Source organism: Spea bombifrons, chromosome 1 (assembly GCF_027358695.1).
Source record: "Spea bombifrons isolate aSpeBom1 chromosome 1, aSpeBom1.2.pri, whole genome shotgun sequence".
NCBI lineage: Eukaryota > Metazoa > Chordata > Amphibia > Anura > Pelobatidae > Spea > Spea bombifrons.
The window spans coordinates 73,656,497-73,675,997 of record NC_071087.1 but is presented as its reverse complement, the minus strand read 5'-3'; the positions used below and the strand labels follow the sequence as shown (position 1 = coordinate 73,675,997).

Below are 19,501 nucleotides of genomic sequence, written 5' to 3'. Positions count from 1 at the left end.
AAATTGCCTTATACCCCCATATGCCACTCTGGCATTTAGGGGGTTAAAGGGCATATTATGGGGCAGAGTGACATATAGGGAGGTATAAGGCATTTCTGGAGGCAGAGTGGCATTAAGGGGGTTAAAAGGCATTTCGCAGAGCACTCTGCCTCCAAAAATGACTTATGCCCCCCATTTAACACTCCCTCCTCCAAACTTACCGGAGCTTCTGAGTCCCCGGTGCATAGTCCGAGCAGCGTGCAGAGTAGGGCTGAAACAACTATTCGATAAAATCGATAATAATCGATTATGAAAATCGTTGGCAACGAATTTCATCGATTAATCGAATCGTTTTTTATCGATTATAAAAAGAGGTTTTTTCCAGATCAAATGCTCTGAAAAACTCCTCTCCTTATAATAATCCGATCTCAAACAGAGATCGGATTATAACACCGGAATCCAGATCCCCTGCAACGCTGCAGGGGACCTGGATTCCCCTCACTGTCGGCCGGTCTCTCCCCCTTCCATACACCCCTCTGACTCCTCCCCCTCCCATACATCACTCTGCCTCTCTCCCGGCTCTGTTACTGACAAGGACTTTCACTGCAGCTTCATAGAAGCCACAGTGTAAGTGAAGGGCAGTAACGGAGGCTGTCTGTGCGATGCAGACACTCACAGGCTGACAGAGAATCATCCTCTCTGTCAGCTGGTGGGGGTCTGCATCGCACAGACAGCCTCCGTTACTGTCAGTAACGGAGCCGGGTAGAGAGGTAGAGCGGTGTATGGGAGGGGGGAGGAGTCAGAGGGGTGTATGGGAGCCACGCTCCCATACACCACTGTGGCTCCTCCCCCTCCCATACGCCACTCTGCCTCTCTACCCGGCTCCCTGGTGTCTAGTGAAGATCCGTTGCTGACAGGAGGCAGAGTGGAGTATGGGAGGGGGGAGGAGGCAGAGTGGAGTATGGGAGGGGGAGGAGGCAGAGTGGAGTATGGGAGGGGGAGGAGCCAGAGTGGAGTATGGGAGGGGCCAGAGTTGTATGGGAGAGGGGAGGAGCCAGAGTGGTGTATGGGAGGGGGGAGGAGGCAGAGTGGAGTATGGGAGGAGGCAGAGTGGAGTATGGGAGGGGGAGGAGGCAAAGTGGTATATGGGAGGGGGACGAGGCAAAGTGATGTATGGGAGGGGGGAGGAGGCAGAGTGGAGTATGGGAGGGGGAGGAGCCAGAGTGGTATATGGGAGGGGGAGGAGGCAGAGTGGAGTATGGGAGGGGGAGGAGCCAGAGTGGTGTACGGGAGGGGGAGGAGCCAGAGTGGTGTATGGGAGGGGGAGGAGCCAGAGTGGTGTATGGGTGAGTTATAGTGGTGTATGGGGGGTATTATGAATTTCAGGGCATATAGGGGGTATAAGGCATATCGATATTAGGCATATCAGGGGGTCATAAAACATCTGGGGGTAAAAGGTATATCAGGGGGCTCCGTTGCATATCACTGGCATCAGAGCCGGCCTTAGGTGTTCTGGCGCCCTGTGCGGACTACTCCTCTGGCGCCCCCCATCCCAAAAAAAGAAAGGAATAAAAACTTGTAACAAAACCCCAATCACTATATACTATGCCAAACATTGATGTGGTGTAGGCCTACCACTTCATTGTCTGGCTTAGTAGTAGGGATGCACCGAAACGAATTCTGGACTGAAACCAAAAGTGCAGCATTTACCTGGCCAAAACCGAATACGACCCCCCCACACCATAAAAAATCTAACAAGTAACACACCAAAATAGGACAAAACAATTAAATAACAATATTATATATATCTATCTATATATATCTATCTATATAATTAACAGCAATCACATTCCTATCATGCCCAGGCATACCCAGATTCCAGGATGTACTCTCAGCATTGGCATGATAGGAGTATGATTGCCCTATTTACCCCTTCTCACTCCCTTCTGCCCTATCTACGACTTCTCACTCCCTTCTCCCTATCTACCCCCTCCTAACTATCTACCCTTTCCCTCTTTGAAGTTCACTTACCTTTCAGGAGTCCTGCGGTGGGGGTGCAAGGCCTCTGCCTCCCAGCTCTGCCACTGTATGGAACAGTATAGAGTGATGGGAGTTATGATGTACTTTTAGAGCATAATTAGATCATGAAAAAGACATTGGAAATGGTACAGCATAACACCCATCACTCTCACACACTTACCAATCCACACATATACTAATCCACACATATACAAATCCACACGCATACCAATCCACACGCATACCAATCCACGCGTATACCAATCCACACGTATACACTAATCCACACATATATACCAATCCACACATATACACTAATCCACACATATATACCAATCCACACATATGCCAATCCACACACATACCAATCCACACATATACACCAATCCACACATATACACCAATCCACACATATATACCAATCCACACATATACCAATCCACTGTCACACTCACTCTCACTGAATGCTTTCCTACCTTTCCTCTTTTCTCCTTACAGCTCCTTTTCCTTCTCTTTGCTCCTCTTCTTCAGTTCTTCTGTCTTCTTCCGGGTCAGAGGGCACGGACAGCGGTGGGCGCGGCTTCAGTGTTGTGCGCCGGGATCTGACAACAAACCCCGGACTAAAATCACTCAAGGGAGCCGGAGGTCTGTTAAAGACCTCCGATACTGCTCCCTTGCGAGGCTGCTCCTCCAGCGGCGGACATTACTGTCCGTCTCTGGAGGGGTGCCGGGTGCCCCCCTGATGAGCGCCACCCGGTGCTAACCGCCCCCCCCCCCCGCTAGGTACGCTACTGGCGGCAGCGGACCCCGCGGCGGCGCCCCCTGGAGTGTGGCGCCCTGTGCGGTCGCACAGGTCGCACACCCCAAAGGCCGGCCCTGACTGGCATATAAGGAGTATAAGGGATATCAGGGGCACAGTGGCATATCAGGGGGCACAGTGGAATCTGGCAGATAAGAGGTATAAGGCATATATGGGGGCAGAGTGGCAAGCTGGGGGTCTGATGTGCATAACCGGGAGCAGCGTGGTAAATAAAAAAAATGTAAACAAGGCTTTTTTTCTCATAGTTTTTATTAAATATGAAAAATAGTTAACATATGAATTAATATTTACTAATAACTTTGTATTAAAACCTAGTTTGAGAAACACCGTGTTTGGGTTCTTGTAGCTTTTATTATTATGTCAGTAAAATAAGAAGGTGAATAGAGAGAGGCCATTGCAATAAAGAGATGAAAGTGTAAATTCATTAATCGAAAAAATAATTCGCCAACTAATCGATTATTAAAACAATCATTAGTTGCAGCCCTAGTGCAGAGCTCTACGCGATTCGCTGCAGACGGGAGGAGGTGCGGTTAGCAGCAGGGGGTTGTCTGCGTCCATCGCGCAGACCTTCCCCGGCTGTCAGAGATCACGGGGAACTCTGATCTCTGACAGCCGGGGAAGGTCTGCGCGATGGCCGCAGACAGCCCCTGGTGCTAACCGCACCTCCTCCCGCTGCAGGGTAAGTTGTGTACGCGAATTGCGTCGAGCTCTACACGCTGCCTGGACTAAGCACTGGGGACTCAGAAGTACCGGTAAGTGTGTGTGTGGGGCGGAGAAAGACAGGTGTATCCAGGTCCCCTGCATCGTTGTGGGGGATCTGGATTTTAGTCTCATAGTCATACCTAGTTGAGGTCTGATTATAAGACGACCCCGATTATAAGACGAGGGGTATTTTTTCAGAGCATTTGCTCTGGAAAAAAACTCGTCTTATAATCGAGCAAATATGGTATATATTTTACATGGGTACACTATTCACAGGAAAAGACAATAATCTCTGACCCGACATAGCACAAAAATGGCAAAATTGCTCCGGGACTTGAGGTACCAAAAACCAGTGATTGAAGGGGTTAAAGTTGAGGTTTATGTTTTGGTTAATAAAAAAGAAGCTTGTTCCTTTCATTGAATGGTGAAAAACTTAATTTAGGCCATATACATACCGAAAAACTAAAGTCTGACTAGGGACAAAATGGCCGCTACTCCAATCCCACTTACTAGTAAAACTATGTCAGATTAACACACGCCTCCTCCGTAACTCCTTTGCCTTACCCCCATCTCCTACAACGTTTCAATCAACATAAATTATTCCTACCGTTACATACCACCTTGCGCCCTCCCGGTTTTCGTTGTGATTACGGTTTCACTTACACTCTATTAGCCTTGGGCGTTACCGCAAGAATCACGGCTAGGTAGCCAGTGGACGATTTTCTATGAGTATGTGTATATATATTTACAGTTTCGCGCTATCTGATATTACGTTGTTGATACGATTTTTATCTTCAGGGGTATTCGTCAGATAATAATTTAGCACGGAGGTCGTGCGATCGCATCTCAACGGTAAACCATTCAAATATAACATTGTTGACCACTGTAGATAACAGGAACCAGAGGCGTTGCTTAAAGCGTAGCCCTTACTTGATCAAACCAATCGTGGCGTGATATCGTGAGAAGGCTTTGGATGTCCGGCCAATAGACACGCTCAATAGGCGGGGACAAGGCAGTTGAGGCCTGTGCTATGTTTAAGGCCGATTTAAACCGGAAAGATAGAAGAAGCAATTGAGTGACAACACGCTGCAAACACCGGGGAACGGTTTTGATTACGCGAGGCTGAAGGAGGTAGTGGGGGCAAGTTACCTGTACGTAATAAAACCTTTCCATACGTTATTTGTAGGTGTACGTATATAGAGTTGAATGGGTCATCTGATTAACCAATGGCGGAACTGTAAATGATAATGGTCTGTCTTTGTCCGATGTATACTTTCTGTGACACCTTGCGTTTTTAGAAGGATTATGTTTAAACGCGGCTTTTAGCGTGTTTCATTTTGTATTTTTTTGTCGTGTGGTTTCCATAAACATGACATCTTGTATTAAAAGGCTATGATGCACAGCGATAATATTCAGAATCAGTTAAGTATTATATTTTAGTATGCAGACTCAAATCAGATAATACCGGAAAGACCAATTTAACTATAGTTGAATGTAGACTTGTTAACTTTAATCATGCAGTCTCTCCTAAATGTCATTTTTGTTTAAAGATGTAGTTATTTTACATTAATCGCAGTTGTACAGCGTTAAATCTGCTGGCATTGCATAAACCATTGTAGCATTAAAGGATTTTGAAGGTGCTGTTCCACTCACATTTTATTATTGAATTTAACACCTCAATAATGCATTAGAAATGTCAGTACTCGTGTATGCCACGGACATTGTAAAAAAGTAATTTAATCAAGTAAAGTTTGGCCTCGCTCATAATTCTTGCTGGGAAGACTTAATTTCCATGTGATACAAAGGCTGATAGGGTGAGGACAGTATAAAGTATGTGTTTGTGCGGTTGCATGATGTTACTGCAGGAGCATGCTTTGATTGTGTTCTCATCTAAGAATGGAGGTACAGTGGATATTAAGTCTACACACCCCTGTTAAAATGCCAGGTTCTTGTGATTTTTAAAGAATGAGACAAAGATAAATCATGAACTTTTTCCACTTTTAATGTGACCAATAACGTGAACAATTCAATTGCAAAACAAGCTGAAATCTTTGAGAGGAACCCCCCCCCCAATAACCTGGTTGCATAAAAGTGCACACCTTATAAGTGGGGCTCTGTTCAGAATTAACCAATCACATTCAAACTCATGTTAAATAGCAGTCATTACACACCTGCCATCATTTAAAGTGACAGTGATTAACCCCTTCAGGACTGGCGTTCACGTACTGCGTCTTCCCATGAAGACCGCAGTTTAAAAATAAATATATATTTTAATTCCGTGCTCATGATTCGCTTCAAAACGATCACGTGCACGGAATTGAGGGGGAGTGGCTGCTACGGATCGCTGGGGACACCCAGCAGTCAGTAGCAGCCGCCCCTCTCGACCCCAGCTTAATTGCATCTCAGAGCAAAAGCCATGGCCCGCAGAGGACTTCCAAAGCATCAAAGGGATCCCATTGTTGAAAAAATACCAGTCAGGAGAAGGGTACAAAAGAATTTCCAGAACATTAGATATTCTATGAAACACAGTGAAGACAGTCATCATCAAGTGGAGGAAATATGGCACAACAAAGACATTACCAAGAACTGGATGTTCCTCCAGAATTGATGAAAAGATGAGGAGAAAACTGGTCAGGGAGGCTTACAAGGGGCCTACTGCAGCATTAACCCCATAATGACACAACTGTTTCTTACTCGTAGTACATTGTGGGTCAATGGCTCTTAACATTTTTCAGTGTTGCTGTTTAGCTGTGATTTTCTTCTTTCTCATGGTGTGCTCCCACACATATTATATATATTGTTATTTTCAGGACACACAAAGCTAATAAAAAAAAAAAAAACAAAAAAAAACTTAAATAGATTCTATTTGTCCTGAGTTTAGAAATACCCAATGTTTTTATGGCTTTTCTGCTTTTTTCTGCACGTTATGGGGCAATAAGTACTAGCAGTGTTTTGCTATTTCAAAACTATTTCCCCCCAAAGCTGGTCATTTTGCCCCATGTGCTATTTCAGGTATCTATGATGCCGGCCAATGCAATTTACCCCATCAAACCATATACTTGGACACCCGGATGTCTAGTCCAGTTTCTCCGGGGGATAAAGACAAGAAACCTGCTCCCATTCCTAGGAAGGCCACTTTTAAATCAAAGCATGCGGCTTGCTCTGAGTGTGCTACCCCTCTTCCTGACGGATGCAGGAAAAAGATGTGTAATGCCTGCTCGGCAGAGCAACTTTCTAAAGGCAAACAGAAAGACTTGCAATCCTTCCTGGGATGGTTTCGGGAAAACCTAGCACAGACCTTTTGAGGCTTTTCAGGTTTCTGCAGCTCAAGCTCAGTCCAGGGTTTCGAGTAAATCCTCCTGCAAACGCAAAAGATCTCGATCATCCTCCAGATTGGATCTATCATCAGGTGAAATCTCTCAGTCCTCAGGCTCTACAACATCGTACAGTTCGGAGGATGAGGCCGTTTTTCCTCCCTAAGAACTTTGGAAATTCACCAAGGAGGTGACTTGTATTTTATCGGACGAAGAGGTTAATAAAATCAAGGGCTTTCCTGTCCTTCCCAAGCTGAAGCAACTTATGGAAAGAGAATGGAAATACCCGGGGAAGAGGGCTTTTCTCTCCAGGCATTTTAAACGCCTATTCAGGCTCCAAAGTGAAGAGCGTTGGGATAAGCCCCCAAGGTTGACGTCCAAATAGCTCAGCTATCGGAAAAAAAACCAACCATTCCCATTGGTGGAGTCTCCGGCCTTAAAGACTCAATGGAGTTCTGCTTTGAGGTCGCTGCATTGTCTCTAAATCAGACTCTGTTTCAAGGAAACACTCCTGACCACATCACCAATTATATGACACCTTTTCCAAGAATTGGTTCCCATCTTTGATGTGCCAATAAGTTATGGTGGGGTAAAGGTGATGGAAACTGTCATGCCACGGCATGAGTAACTGGAGCTTGGCACTGAATGGGTTAAGGGATTTGACTGATGCTAGGTCCAGTAACATTTGTTCACACCTTTCCTTTTGGAGCCAGAACCCAAAATAAGACTTGATTACCCCATGCTGGGTATTGTCACCTGGGACAGGAAGGGATTCCTGTGGAAGAGTGAAAGGCCAGACATCCTGGCAACATCTCCCTGGGGTGTGGAGACAGGGTATCAATGGACACAGGGTAAAATTAATAAATGCATAATGTCCAAAATATGATGAGTACATAACTTTTGGGCCCCATCATACATTGCATCCTTATGCCTGTGATGTGCTGGTTTCAGGGAGACCAAACACGCCATGCAGGCATGACCATAACAAGTGTTATGCGAACGTGTCCTTGTGCTAACTGATACGGGTGTGGAGTTTGGTATGAAAATGATCACTAGGACCAGAGAATTATGATGATCCTGGTGTCATAATTATGCCAAGCTCAGCCAGCGTTATATTACATATTTTGTGATCCCAGACTAAAGTTGAGAAGATATAACCCCGCCTTCAGAAGGTCATAGTTCTGAACCCCCTACTCCCATCCCCTTGCTCAGGTAACAGGAAAAGGGCGGTCTTGGGGGGGGGATAAAAAGGTGGGCAATTGGTAATGGAGGGAGAGCCTGTTTTTACCATCACAGAGACAACATCAAGGTTCCAAGGAAGTGTGGTATGATACTCTGTTTTATCCCTTTTATTTTACACTGTTTTGTACTATCTAAGTCTATGTCTCTTTTTATATGCATTTTTGTATAACGGCACTGTGACCCATTTTATGCTCAGATTAAACGTTTTTAATCAGTTCTGTCTTTGTTCTCTAATCGAACTCAGCCTAGAGATAGCCTTTTGTATATATATATCGATAGGTCACGTTACTAAGTGGTTAACTATATAGATATCAGTTTGGGGATTGTGTAGTTATCGCAGTCTGATTGTTTTTGGGTAACCTAAGACGCCCGGTTTTAAAGTTCTTGGTGGTGGCAGCGTGTTTTACACTGGGAGTTTTGGGGTGACTGGTTGGGGTTGGTGGTGGTTGCTTGGTGCCCTGCGGGGGAAAGTGACCAAACGCGCCGGAAGTCTGGTTGGCGTTTGACCCTTGTTACGCCCGTATTCCCACGTCGCGGCTCGGCCGATAGCCCTGTCCGTGACAGAAACCCCTCCACTTAAGATAGGAATGGAATTCCTATAACTCAGGGTCCTTATCTGTTAGGCCATGAATCACCACAAGGGTCCTTTGGGAAGATGACACCTCTTGCCAGAACAGATACAGAGGGCATGCACAAAGAAACACAAGTCAACCTCAGATTAACTCATTGAATGCTTAAACAAAGAAACTAACCACCTCTGCTGGGTTAACCTTCCATGCATTCACTATATTCCATGAGTCAATCATGACAGTAGAGGACTCTATTATTAAGAGAGTAGATAGGCTCAACCAGACTGTTTACTGTCTCCCGGGTGCTCAGGGTGCGGCATGTTGCTGACAGAGGGGATGGATTATTGGGAGGGGCTGGGGAAGACCTGTCGTGGTCCATATTCGTACCGATGACAAAGTCCGTGGAAAATGGAAGGTCCTAAAAAATGATTTCAGGGCATTGGGAGATAAACTGAAGAAAAGGACCTCCAAGGCAGTATTTTCAGAAAATAGTACCTGTGCCACGCGCAACAGTAGAAAGGCAGTGGGAGATTAGGGAGCTTAATGCGTGGCTAAAGTCATGGTGTAGGAAGGAGGGTTTTGGCTTTCTAGAGCACTGGGCTGATTTTGCACTTGGGTACAATTTTTATAGCGGTGATGGATTGTACCTAAACAGAAGAGGGTCTGCTGTGCTAGGGGAGAGGATGGTTAGAAGGCTGGAGGGGTTTTTAAACTAGTGGTGGGGGGGGCATGGAGATCTTGAAAATGGAGATAGCACAGAAAAGAGAGGGGCTTCAGATCAGAACAGGGTGGGTGGAGATGGGGAGGGGCAAGATCAGAACAGAGGAGGTATGTGTTAATAAAAATTCTCATAAAATTTAAGAGAATCAGGATAATATTAAATGTATGCTTGCTAATGCAAGGAGCCTAAATAACAAAATGGGGGAACTAGAGGCAATAGCATACACTCAGCAATATGATATAATAGGCATAACAGAAACATGGTGGGATGAGACCCATGACTGGGCAGTTAACTTAAAAGGTTGCATAGGTTATATTGGAAGGACAGAAAAAGCAGGAAGGAAGGGAGGTGGAGTATGCTTGTATGTTAACAACGAGCTAAAGTCAAATATTAAGCATCTTGAATGCGACAAGGGAAATGTGGAAGCTTTATGGGTAGATATCAACTTGGGGCAAAAAAAAGGAAATACCGTATTTATCGGCGTATAACACGCACTGGTGTATGACACGCACCCCCATTTTTGAACAAAAAAACTGAACAAAAAAAACCATCTATCTGCTATCTGGGAAACCACACACACACAGTAAGACACACACACAGTAAGACACACTCACACTCAGACACACACACACTCAGACACACACAAACTCAGACACAAACACAGTAAGACACACTCACACTCAGACACACACACACACACACACACTAAGACATACACACACACTAAGACATAGACACACACTAAGACACAGACACAAACAGACTCAGAGACACACACAAACACACTCAGACACACACTCAGACACACACACCCTAACCCCCCTTCTCAGGATCTCCCCTCTCTCTCCCTAACCCCACCCCGGTCACTTACCTTCAACTCCTGTGTTGGAAGCGTGAGGCGTTTGTCTCGGGTGCCGGCGCTTCACTGCTGAGCGCCGCCACCCGAGACAAACGCCTCACGCTTCCAACACAGGAGTTGAAGCGCTGAGGCAGGCGGCTGAGGCTGAGGCAGGCGGCTGAGGCAGGCGGCTGAGGCTGAGGCAGGCGGCTGAGGCTGAGGCAGGCGGCGGCGGCTGAGGCAGGCGGCTGAGGCAGGCGGCGACGGCCGCCAGCAGAGGAGTCCTGGATTTCTGTCAGTCAGGAGGGCCCGAGAGTTGCCGAGCGGTCGTCTTCAGCAACCGCTCGGCACCCCTTGGGCCCCCCCTGACTGGCAGAACTCCAGGGCCCGGTCGCAGTTGCGACCCCTGTAGTTCCGCCACTGGCTCTAGGATTTATCGGCGTATAACACGCAGGTAGGGTTTCAGCTTCATATTTTAGTTAAAAAAGTGCGTGTTATACGCCGATAAATACGGTAAACTACTGGTTGGGATATGTTATAAACCACCTAATGTTAATAACGATGAGGAAGAGCAGCTGTTAGAGCAAATAGAGAAACCTGCACTTCTGGGTAACACGTTAATTATTGGGGATTTGAATTACCCGAACATAAATTGGAATAGAGTGACTAGTAGTCTTGCAAGGGGGTTGAGGTTTTTGAACCTGTTAAATGACACCTTCATGTCACAACTGGTACAAGCAACAACTAGGAAGGATTCTTGTCTGGATCTGGTGATAACAAACAATGTTGATGTTTTGTCTAACATTCAAGTGGGGGAGCACTTGGGTAATAGTGATCACAATATGGTGTCTTGAAATAAACTCAAAAAAGAAATTGCCCATGGGGAATACTAAAACATATAATTTTAAAAAGGCCAATTTCAATAAGATAAGGGCAGCTTTGCAACTTATTGACTGGCAAAAACTCTTCAGGGATAAAAACACTGAGGAAAAATTGAGTATTTTTAAACAAATATTAGCAGGGTACACTTCCCAGTATGTACCACTAGGAAACAAATATAAAAGAAACAATTTGAAACCGTTGTGGTTTAGTGGCGACGCTAAGCAGAAAATTAAAAATAAGAAAATGGCTTTTACAGCATTTAAATCAGACGAATCAGAGGCATCCTATATAAGATATAAGGAAGCCAATAAAGCATGCAAAAAGGTGATTAGATGGGCTAAACTAGAACATGAAAGAGTGATTGCCAAAGAGAGGAAAATGAAAACATAGGTTCAGTAACCCCTTCAATCCCAGGGGTTTTTGATACCTCAAGTCCCAGAGCAATTTTGCCATTTTTGCGGTATGTCGGTTTAGTGATTATTCCCCTTTCCTGTGAATAGTTTACCCATGTAAACTATTTATTGTTTTTTTCAAGGAGAGGTAGAGCTTTCTTTTGATACCATAGTTGGCATAGTTGATTAGCTGAAAATCTAGGATGAGAAATTTAGTAAAAACTAGCGACAATTACAAAAAAAACCTAATGTTTTAAATTTTCCCTCTGAATCCTCACAAAACTAGGTAAAGTGATGGAAAACCCCCTCCAAGTTTATCAATTCAGGTGTCCTGATTTCAGAAATACCTAATTTATATAGATTTTCCATACTTTCCCAGCATACTATAAGGTGTACGTTTTTTTGTATCACTTTTATGCCTATGGCTTAACGGGTTTGGGGGTTGTGAACGGGGGCAGGAGGGTTATACTGGCTAGATGTTATGCTAGGGCAATGGGATGTAAGGTTTTTAATTTTTTATGATTATCCTTTTAGGGACCTCCTGAACATGCCAGCGATGTCACAATGACATCACTTAGCTCGCATTATTTTTTTAATTATTTTAAATGAATTAACAGGTTTTTTTTTCTGCTTCTCCGTTTCAGGACGGGAGGGGGTGGTGAGAGACATGGTTTTTCACTCCCCTCCCCGCGATCCCCCTGCATTGGGATCTCTATGCAGGTCTCTTTTTAGAATCGATAAAAATCGATTCGACTAATCCATAATAAAAATCGTTGTCAACGATTTTCATTATCCATTAGTTGTTGCAGCCCAAGTTTAAACTGCAACTGGATGGATACTTGGCAAAACATAATATTCGGGGGGTAAATAATCTTTAATTATGGGGAAACAGTTTATTGATCCAAGGAGAAATCTGACTGCCATTTTGGGGTCAAGAAGGAATTTTTTCCCTGGTTAGTGCAAAATTGGAAAGAGCCAAACTGGGGTTTTTTGCCTTCTTTTGGATCAACAGCAACAAATTAACAGATATAGGAAAGGCTGAACTTGGACGCATGTCTTTTTTCAGCCTATATAACTATGTAACTATGTTTTAAGTGGCGATGCAAGCGCGACATTGTAAAGTGCAATTGCTTGTGTCTGAGTTCCGCGAGATAAAAAAAAAATAGTGTTCCTCTTTCACATTTTGAAATGTTGGGAGGTATGTGATTCTACCATCCTTTGTCATACTTTTGTGGTAGTACCGTATTTGCGCAATTATAAGACGACCCTGATTATAAGATGACCCCCCAAAATCTGAATATTAATTTAGGAAAAAAAAACCTGAATATAAGACGACCCTATAGGAAAAAGGTTTTACCAGTAAATGTTAATTCATGTAAACTATGTGAACAATTGTTTGTTAATAAAAGCTATGATTTGAGAAAAATATTTTGTTTTTATTTTGTTTTTTTTTTACAACCTGCCCTCCAGTTATGCACATCTGCCCCCAGGCTTGCCACTCTGTCCCAGAAATGCCTTATACACCCTATATGGCACTGTGCCCCATGATATGCCTTTTAACCCTCTAAATGCCACTGTGCCCCATGATATGCCTTTTAACCCCATATGTGCCACTCTGCCTCCAGAATTGCCTTATACCCCTATATGCCACTATATGGCCTTTAGGGGGTTAAAAGGCATATTATGGGGCAGAGTGGCATATAGGGAGGTATAAGGCATTTCAGGAGGCAGAGTGGTGTTAAAAGGCATTTCTGGAGGCAGAGTGGCATTAAGGTGGTTAAAAGGCATTTCACAGAGCACTCTGCCTCCAGAAATGCCTTATGCCCCCCATTTAACACTCCCTCCTCCTCCAAACTTACCGGTGCTTCTGAGTCCCCGGTGCTTAGTCCGGACAGCGTGTAGAGCTGCAGCAGAAGTTGTCTACACGAATCAGGTAGAGCTCTACACGCTGCCCAGACTAAGCACCGGGGACTCAGATGCACCGGTAAGTTGGGGGGACGGGACCAGGAGGATCCAGGTCCCCTGCATCGCTGTGGGGAATCTGGATCTTAGTCTCATAGTCAGACCTATTTGAAGTCTGATTATAAGACGACCTCGATTATAAGATGAGGGGTATTTTTCAGAGCATTTGCTCTGGAAAAAACCTTGTCTTATAATCGAGCAAATACGGTAATTTAAAAAAAAAAAAGGTTATCACAAAAATTGCCCTGGTATGGATTTACAGTTCCTGGTGTATGTCACTGTCAAAGAAGGCCCCAATATGTATTCAGCAACATCTCCTGAGTACAGTGTTACCAACCATGCATGGATTTGTTGCATTTTTTGAATAAAAGGCCACATTTAGGAAGTGTGCATTATTTAACTTGGAATTTTGACATCTGGCCCTGCTCCCCCTTCTCTTTTTCTTATTTATTTATTTTTCTTGACACAAATTATACCAGGTTTAAACGGTATTGCTGACATGCCTCGATATTGAGGCAGGTAGGAACACAACCCCCCTACCCCGATCACAAGATGGCGTCACCAACTGACAAATGAGTTCACAGAGGGTCTATCCAGTCCTCTTGAGAACTCTTGAGCTCCTCCTGCAGGTTGAATGCATGTTATTGCATTCAACCATGCTAGGTCAATGGAGCCCAGCTCACTAATCACAGTGTGATTAGTAAAAAAAAAAATAAAAATAAATAAATATGTTTTTTTAAATGTCACCTATCTGCATCAGTAGCCACCACCACGGAGAAGAGGGGGACCCAGCAGCCTCAACTGCCGGTACCGAGGAGAGGGAGACCCCCTTCCGTCAGCTGGTAACTGCAGGCACCTATACTTATAGGTTAAGGTCTTGCCACACTCAAGATGGCCGCCAGATTCCACCAGATGGGAAGTGACATCAGATATTTTGGCGCCAAAACCTGCAATTGGTGCTTAGTCACTTCCCATCCATTTATAAACCCTCAGTGGACACTTAGACCTTGCCCTCTGATGGTCGTACCTATGTTTCATAGTGTTACTCCTCAGTGCACATTTTAGTTCTTGTCTTCAGTGTTTGACCTCTGGATTCCTGACCCCAGCTTGCTTATCTTTTATTGTGACCTCTGGTACCCCGACCTCGGCTAGACCTTGTACTTGTCTGCTCCCTGTGTTCCACCAGCATCAGTGTCTCCAAACTCGCTGTGCGTTACAAAAAATAAATTTAAAATCATATGGTAACATGTAAAAATAATTCCCCATTTTCACCAAAAAAGTGCAAATATATATATATATATATATATATATATATATATATATATATATATATATTTAAGAGCAAGTCCTACAATTAGCACTATATCTTCACAAAAATTTTCCTGCATGTAAAAAGTTTAAATATTTGCATTATAAAAAAAAAGTGCTTGATTTGATGTGGTAAATTGCATTGGGCGGCTTCAAAGATACCCGGAGTAGCGCATGGGGCAGAATGACCAGATTTGGGGGGAAAACGTTACTTGTAATAATTGCCCCATAGCGTGCAGAAAGAAGCAAAAAATCCCAAAACATTGGGTATTTCTAAACTCAGGACAAATAGTATAATCTATTTAGCAGTTTTTTTGGATGAGTAAACATTTTTTTAAAAAAAAAGTGAGGAAAGTCTGTTTTTTATTTATTTTTTTAACAAAAAATCACCATATTTTATAATTTTTTATTAGTAAATTAGATGATATGATAAAAATAATGGTAACTGAAAAAAGCTCTACTTGTCCTGAAAAAAAAACATATAATGTGTATGGGTCCACAAAATGAGAGAAGAAAATCACAGCAACGTTGAAAAAAAGCCTTTGTCCCAAAATGTACAACAAGTAAGAAACAGTCTTGTCATTACGGGGTTAAAATTTCTTTAAATATTTTAGTAATCACATTGTGATTATAATTCTAGGCTCCATTGACTTGTATGGTTGAATGCGGTACCTGTTTTCAACCTGCAAGGGGAGCCGCAGTTCTCAAGAGGGTATAGATAGACCCTCTGGAAAACTTTCACTTTCTTTTTTTTTTTTTCAAAGGACATCTTGCGAGTGGCACAGTCTCACAGTGGCGGTTGTGATGCATTTCAGCAACACCACTGAAGTTTCGGAGGCAATAGCATTAAGATGAGTGTGTGTATTAGTGTATGGTGTTAGCATGTGTGTACATAAGCATAAAATGTTAGTGTGTGTATTAGGGCTGCAACTAACGATTATTTTAATAATCGATTAGTTGGCCGATTATTTTGTCGATTAATCGGATAAAAAAATACATTATTTTAAATTGAAGAAAAATTGCAATAAAAAACGTACAATTTACACTTTCATCTCTTTATTGCAATGGCCTCTCTCTATTCACCTTCTTATTTTACTGACATAATAATAAAAGCTACAAGAACCCAAACACAGTGCTTCTCAAACTAGGTTTTAATACAAAGTTATTAGTAAATATTAATTCATATGTTAACTATTTTTCATATTTAATAAAAACTGAGAAAAAAGCCTTGTTTAAATTTTTTTATTTACCAAACTGCCCCCAGTTATGCACATCTGACCCCCAGCTTGCCACTCTGCCCCATATATGCCTTATACCTCTTATATGCCAGATTCCACTATGCCCCCTGATATGCCTTATACTCCTTATATGCCAGTGATATGCAACTGAGCCCCCTGAAATACCTTTTACCCCCAGATTTGTTTTATGCCCCCCTGATATGCCTAATATCGATGTCTTATACCCCCTATATGCCACTGAGCCCCCTGATATACCTTTTACCCCCAGATATGTTTATGCCCCCCTGATATGCCTAATATCCATATGCCTTATACCCCCTATATGCCCTAAAAATTCATAATACCCCCCATACACCACTATAACTCACCCATACACCACTCTGGCTCCTCCCCCTCCCATACACCACTCTGGCTCCTCCCCTCCCATACACCACTCTGGCTCCTCCCCCTCCCAAACACCACTCTGGCTCCTCCCCCCTCTCATACTCCACTCTGCCTCCTCCCCCCTCCCATACACCACTCTGCCTCCTCCCCCACCCATACCTCACTTTGGCTCCTCCCCTCCCATACATCACTTTGCCTCCTCCCCCTCCCATATACCACTCTGCCTCCTCCCCTCCCATACATCACTTTGGCTCCTCCCCTCCCATACTCCACTCTGCCTCCTCCCATACACCACTCTGGCTCCTCCCCCTCCCATACTCCATTCTGGCTTCTCCCATACTCCACTCTGCCTCCTCCCATACATCACGTTGGCTCCTCCCCCTCCCATACATCACTTTGCCTCCTTCCCCCTCCCATACTCCACTCTGCCTCCTGTGAACCTCCGTTTCTGACAAGACACCAGGGAGCCGGGTAGAGAGGCAGAGTGGCGTATGAGAGGGGGAGGAGCCAGAGTGGTGTATTGGAGGGTGGCTCCCATACACCCCTCTGACTCCTCCCCCCTCCCATACACCGCTCTGCCTCTCTACCCGGCTCCGTTACTGAAGGCACTTTCATTGCAGCTTCATAGAAGCCACAGTGTAAGTGAAGGGCAGTAACGGAGTCTGTCGATGCAGACCCTCACCGGCTATCAGAGAGGATGATTCTCTGTCAGCCGGTGGGGGTCTGCATCGCACAGACAGACTCCGTTACTCACCTTCACTTACACTGAGGCTTCTATGAAGCTGCAGGGAAAGTGCCTGTCAGTAACGGTGCCGGGTAGAGACGCAGAGTGATGTATGGGAGGGGGGAGGAGGCAGATGGGAGGGGGAGAGAGACGGAAGTGAGAGACCGGCCGACAGTGAGGGGAATCCAGGTCTCCTGCAGCGTTGCGGGGGATCTGGATTCCGGTGTTATAATCCGATCTCTGTTTGAGGTCGGATTATATAAGGAGAGGAGTTTTTTAGAGCATTTGCTCTGAAAAAAACCTCTTTTTATAATCGATAAAAATGGATCCGATTAATCGATGATGAAATTCGTTGACAACGATTTTCATTATCGATTATTATCGATTTTATCGATTAGTTGTTTCAGCCCTAGTGTGTATTACTGAGGTGTTTGTGAGCATAAGATGTTAGCGTGCGTTTGTTACTGTATGGTGTTAGAGTGTAGATGTATGTTAGTGTATGGGAACCAAATTTGTCTGCCTGTGCAGTATATGTATTTCATGTAAAATGGGTATTGTGGACATTTTTTAAAACAGCTTGTTTTAATATTACTTATCTGGTATATTCATGTATTTGTAGAAACGTATATATAATGTATCAGTAGCTGCGTTTATTTCAATATCTAGTGGAGTGTGTAATACATATTTGTGTGTGTTAATGTTTCTTCTGTTATTAATAAATGTATTACTTTTTTAGATATCGTCTAGTGAATTATTCATCATGGAGTCAGAGGCACCTCTGCAGAATCCCAGTTGTAAAATCATGACATTTAAACCCACCTGGGAGGAATTCCAGGATTTTGGAAAATATATGGTGTACATAGAATCTCAGGGTGCACATCGAGCTGGCTTAGCAAAGGTAAAGCAATGTATTTATATGTCTATTGCAGAAAAGGGGGAAAAAGGTAAGCTCTAGACTTCTGTTTTTGTCTTCTGGTGCTTTTAGTTTCTTTTTCCTGTTTTATATGGTACAGATGATATTTAGTGCATTATATATCGTTGTCCAAAGTGATTCCAATTGTGCCTCTCTGATGAAGACTGTGAAGGCTTGAAGCATTCATCCGTGGTATGATCACGCTCTTGTGCAGAGAGAATTTGCCTTTTTTTATCGGTTCTTGATTGGATTTCTATCATATACGGATATAGATTTTTATCCCCAAGATCCATTTTTGGGACTGTCTTGAGCTCAGTGTGTGCAGCAATTTAACTCTTGTCTGTTCTCAGTTGAACTAGTTGAACTAGTGTGTGTGTGTGTGTACACATATGATTAGGATGCCACGTTTTCTGATTTCCCCTGACCACAATCTTATTTTTACGCATGTAGGTTTTTGCTTACCAAAACCACTTGTTAATTTTCCCAGGCTGCTTCCTGTGCAGAAGCTTGGCTGGATATTCATGTAATGGGCAGTGTTGCTGCCTGCCTGGTAGTCGCCACCCCCCCACACACTACAAACACACAGAGAAATTAAAAAGATGTAATTTTTTTTTCAATACATTATTACTGCCCGATCACTTTAGGTCACTAGTTGGGTCTGAAACACTAAAAACACTTTTGAAAAATGTAACTATAAACCCAGGAAAGGAGACACACCAAAATCTACTAAAAAAATTGCCCCAAATTCCAGGGAAGGAGCAAAAATCATGCCATGTGTGCAAGAAAAAGGATTTATGGTTGTTGTGGTCCACTTTGGGAGGTAAGTGGGGTATCTTTGAAGTCCTCGGACTTTCGGGGAATATATATGTTAATGGGTTCACCAAGAGAGCTGTAGTAACTCCCAGAGATCACCCACATGTATCCTCCTCTTGTCCCCAGAATCACTTCCAGCACCAGCCAGCATGCGCACCTTGGAACCCTGCTATGTGTACCCAATAAGTAGACACACAACTACCTTGAATTGAGTACAGCAGGAATGAACAGTTTATTGTTGTAAAACAATACCATATAGCCACAGAACTTCATTAACATAAATCAACAATGATAAACAGGTACATGTAGACAACTCAACCTTTAATCCCCTTTAGCTACTGAATCTCCCCCTGGTAGCCATCCTGTTAATGGGATTAGTTTACACAATGGAGTTCCTGCCTGTTTGGCAGCCAGGCTGGAGCCATCTCTGAGTACCTTGGGGCCTGTATGACAGGTCATTCTGTCACAATATACATTTTGGAATTGTTTTTATGTTTAGGAATGGTTTTACCCACAAAAGCATGAGATGCACCTACTTGGTTTAGCTGAAAAAAATTAAACCTCTTTGCGCTCTTGTGATTTGGTGAACCTTGTGACCAGGAGAAGTGGGTGATAATTTCTTGTGCGTTCTTTCTTATTTAAGATAAACCAGCATGTAGCATCCATTCTAAAATGCACCTG

The 19,501-nt window shown here is 43.7% G+C and overlaps 1 protein-coding gene across 5 annotated transcripts in view; it reads left to right on the top strand.

Annotated features, from left to right (window-relative positions):
• The first annotated feature begins 4,540 nt into the window (after positions 1-4,540).
• KDM4B (lysine demethylase 4B) overlaps positions 4,541-19,501 on the top strand; it is a 124,459-nt gene continuing 109,498 nt past the window's right edge. For 4 of the 5 annotated variants that reach the window (XM_053463581.1, XM_053463566.1, XM_053463548.1 and 1 more), the window contains exons 1-2: positions 4,541-4,671; positions 17,831-17,992. In XM_053463581.1, coding sequence (XP_053319556.1) covers positions 17,855-17,992 — 138 coding nt within the window. In that variant the 5' untranslated portion in view covers positions 4,541-4,671; positions 17,831-17,854. The remainder of the gene's footprint in view (positions 4,672-17,830; positions 17,993-19,501) is intronic. The other variant, XM_053463557.1, reaches the window with a different exon arrangement.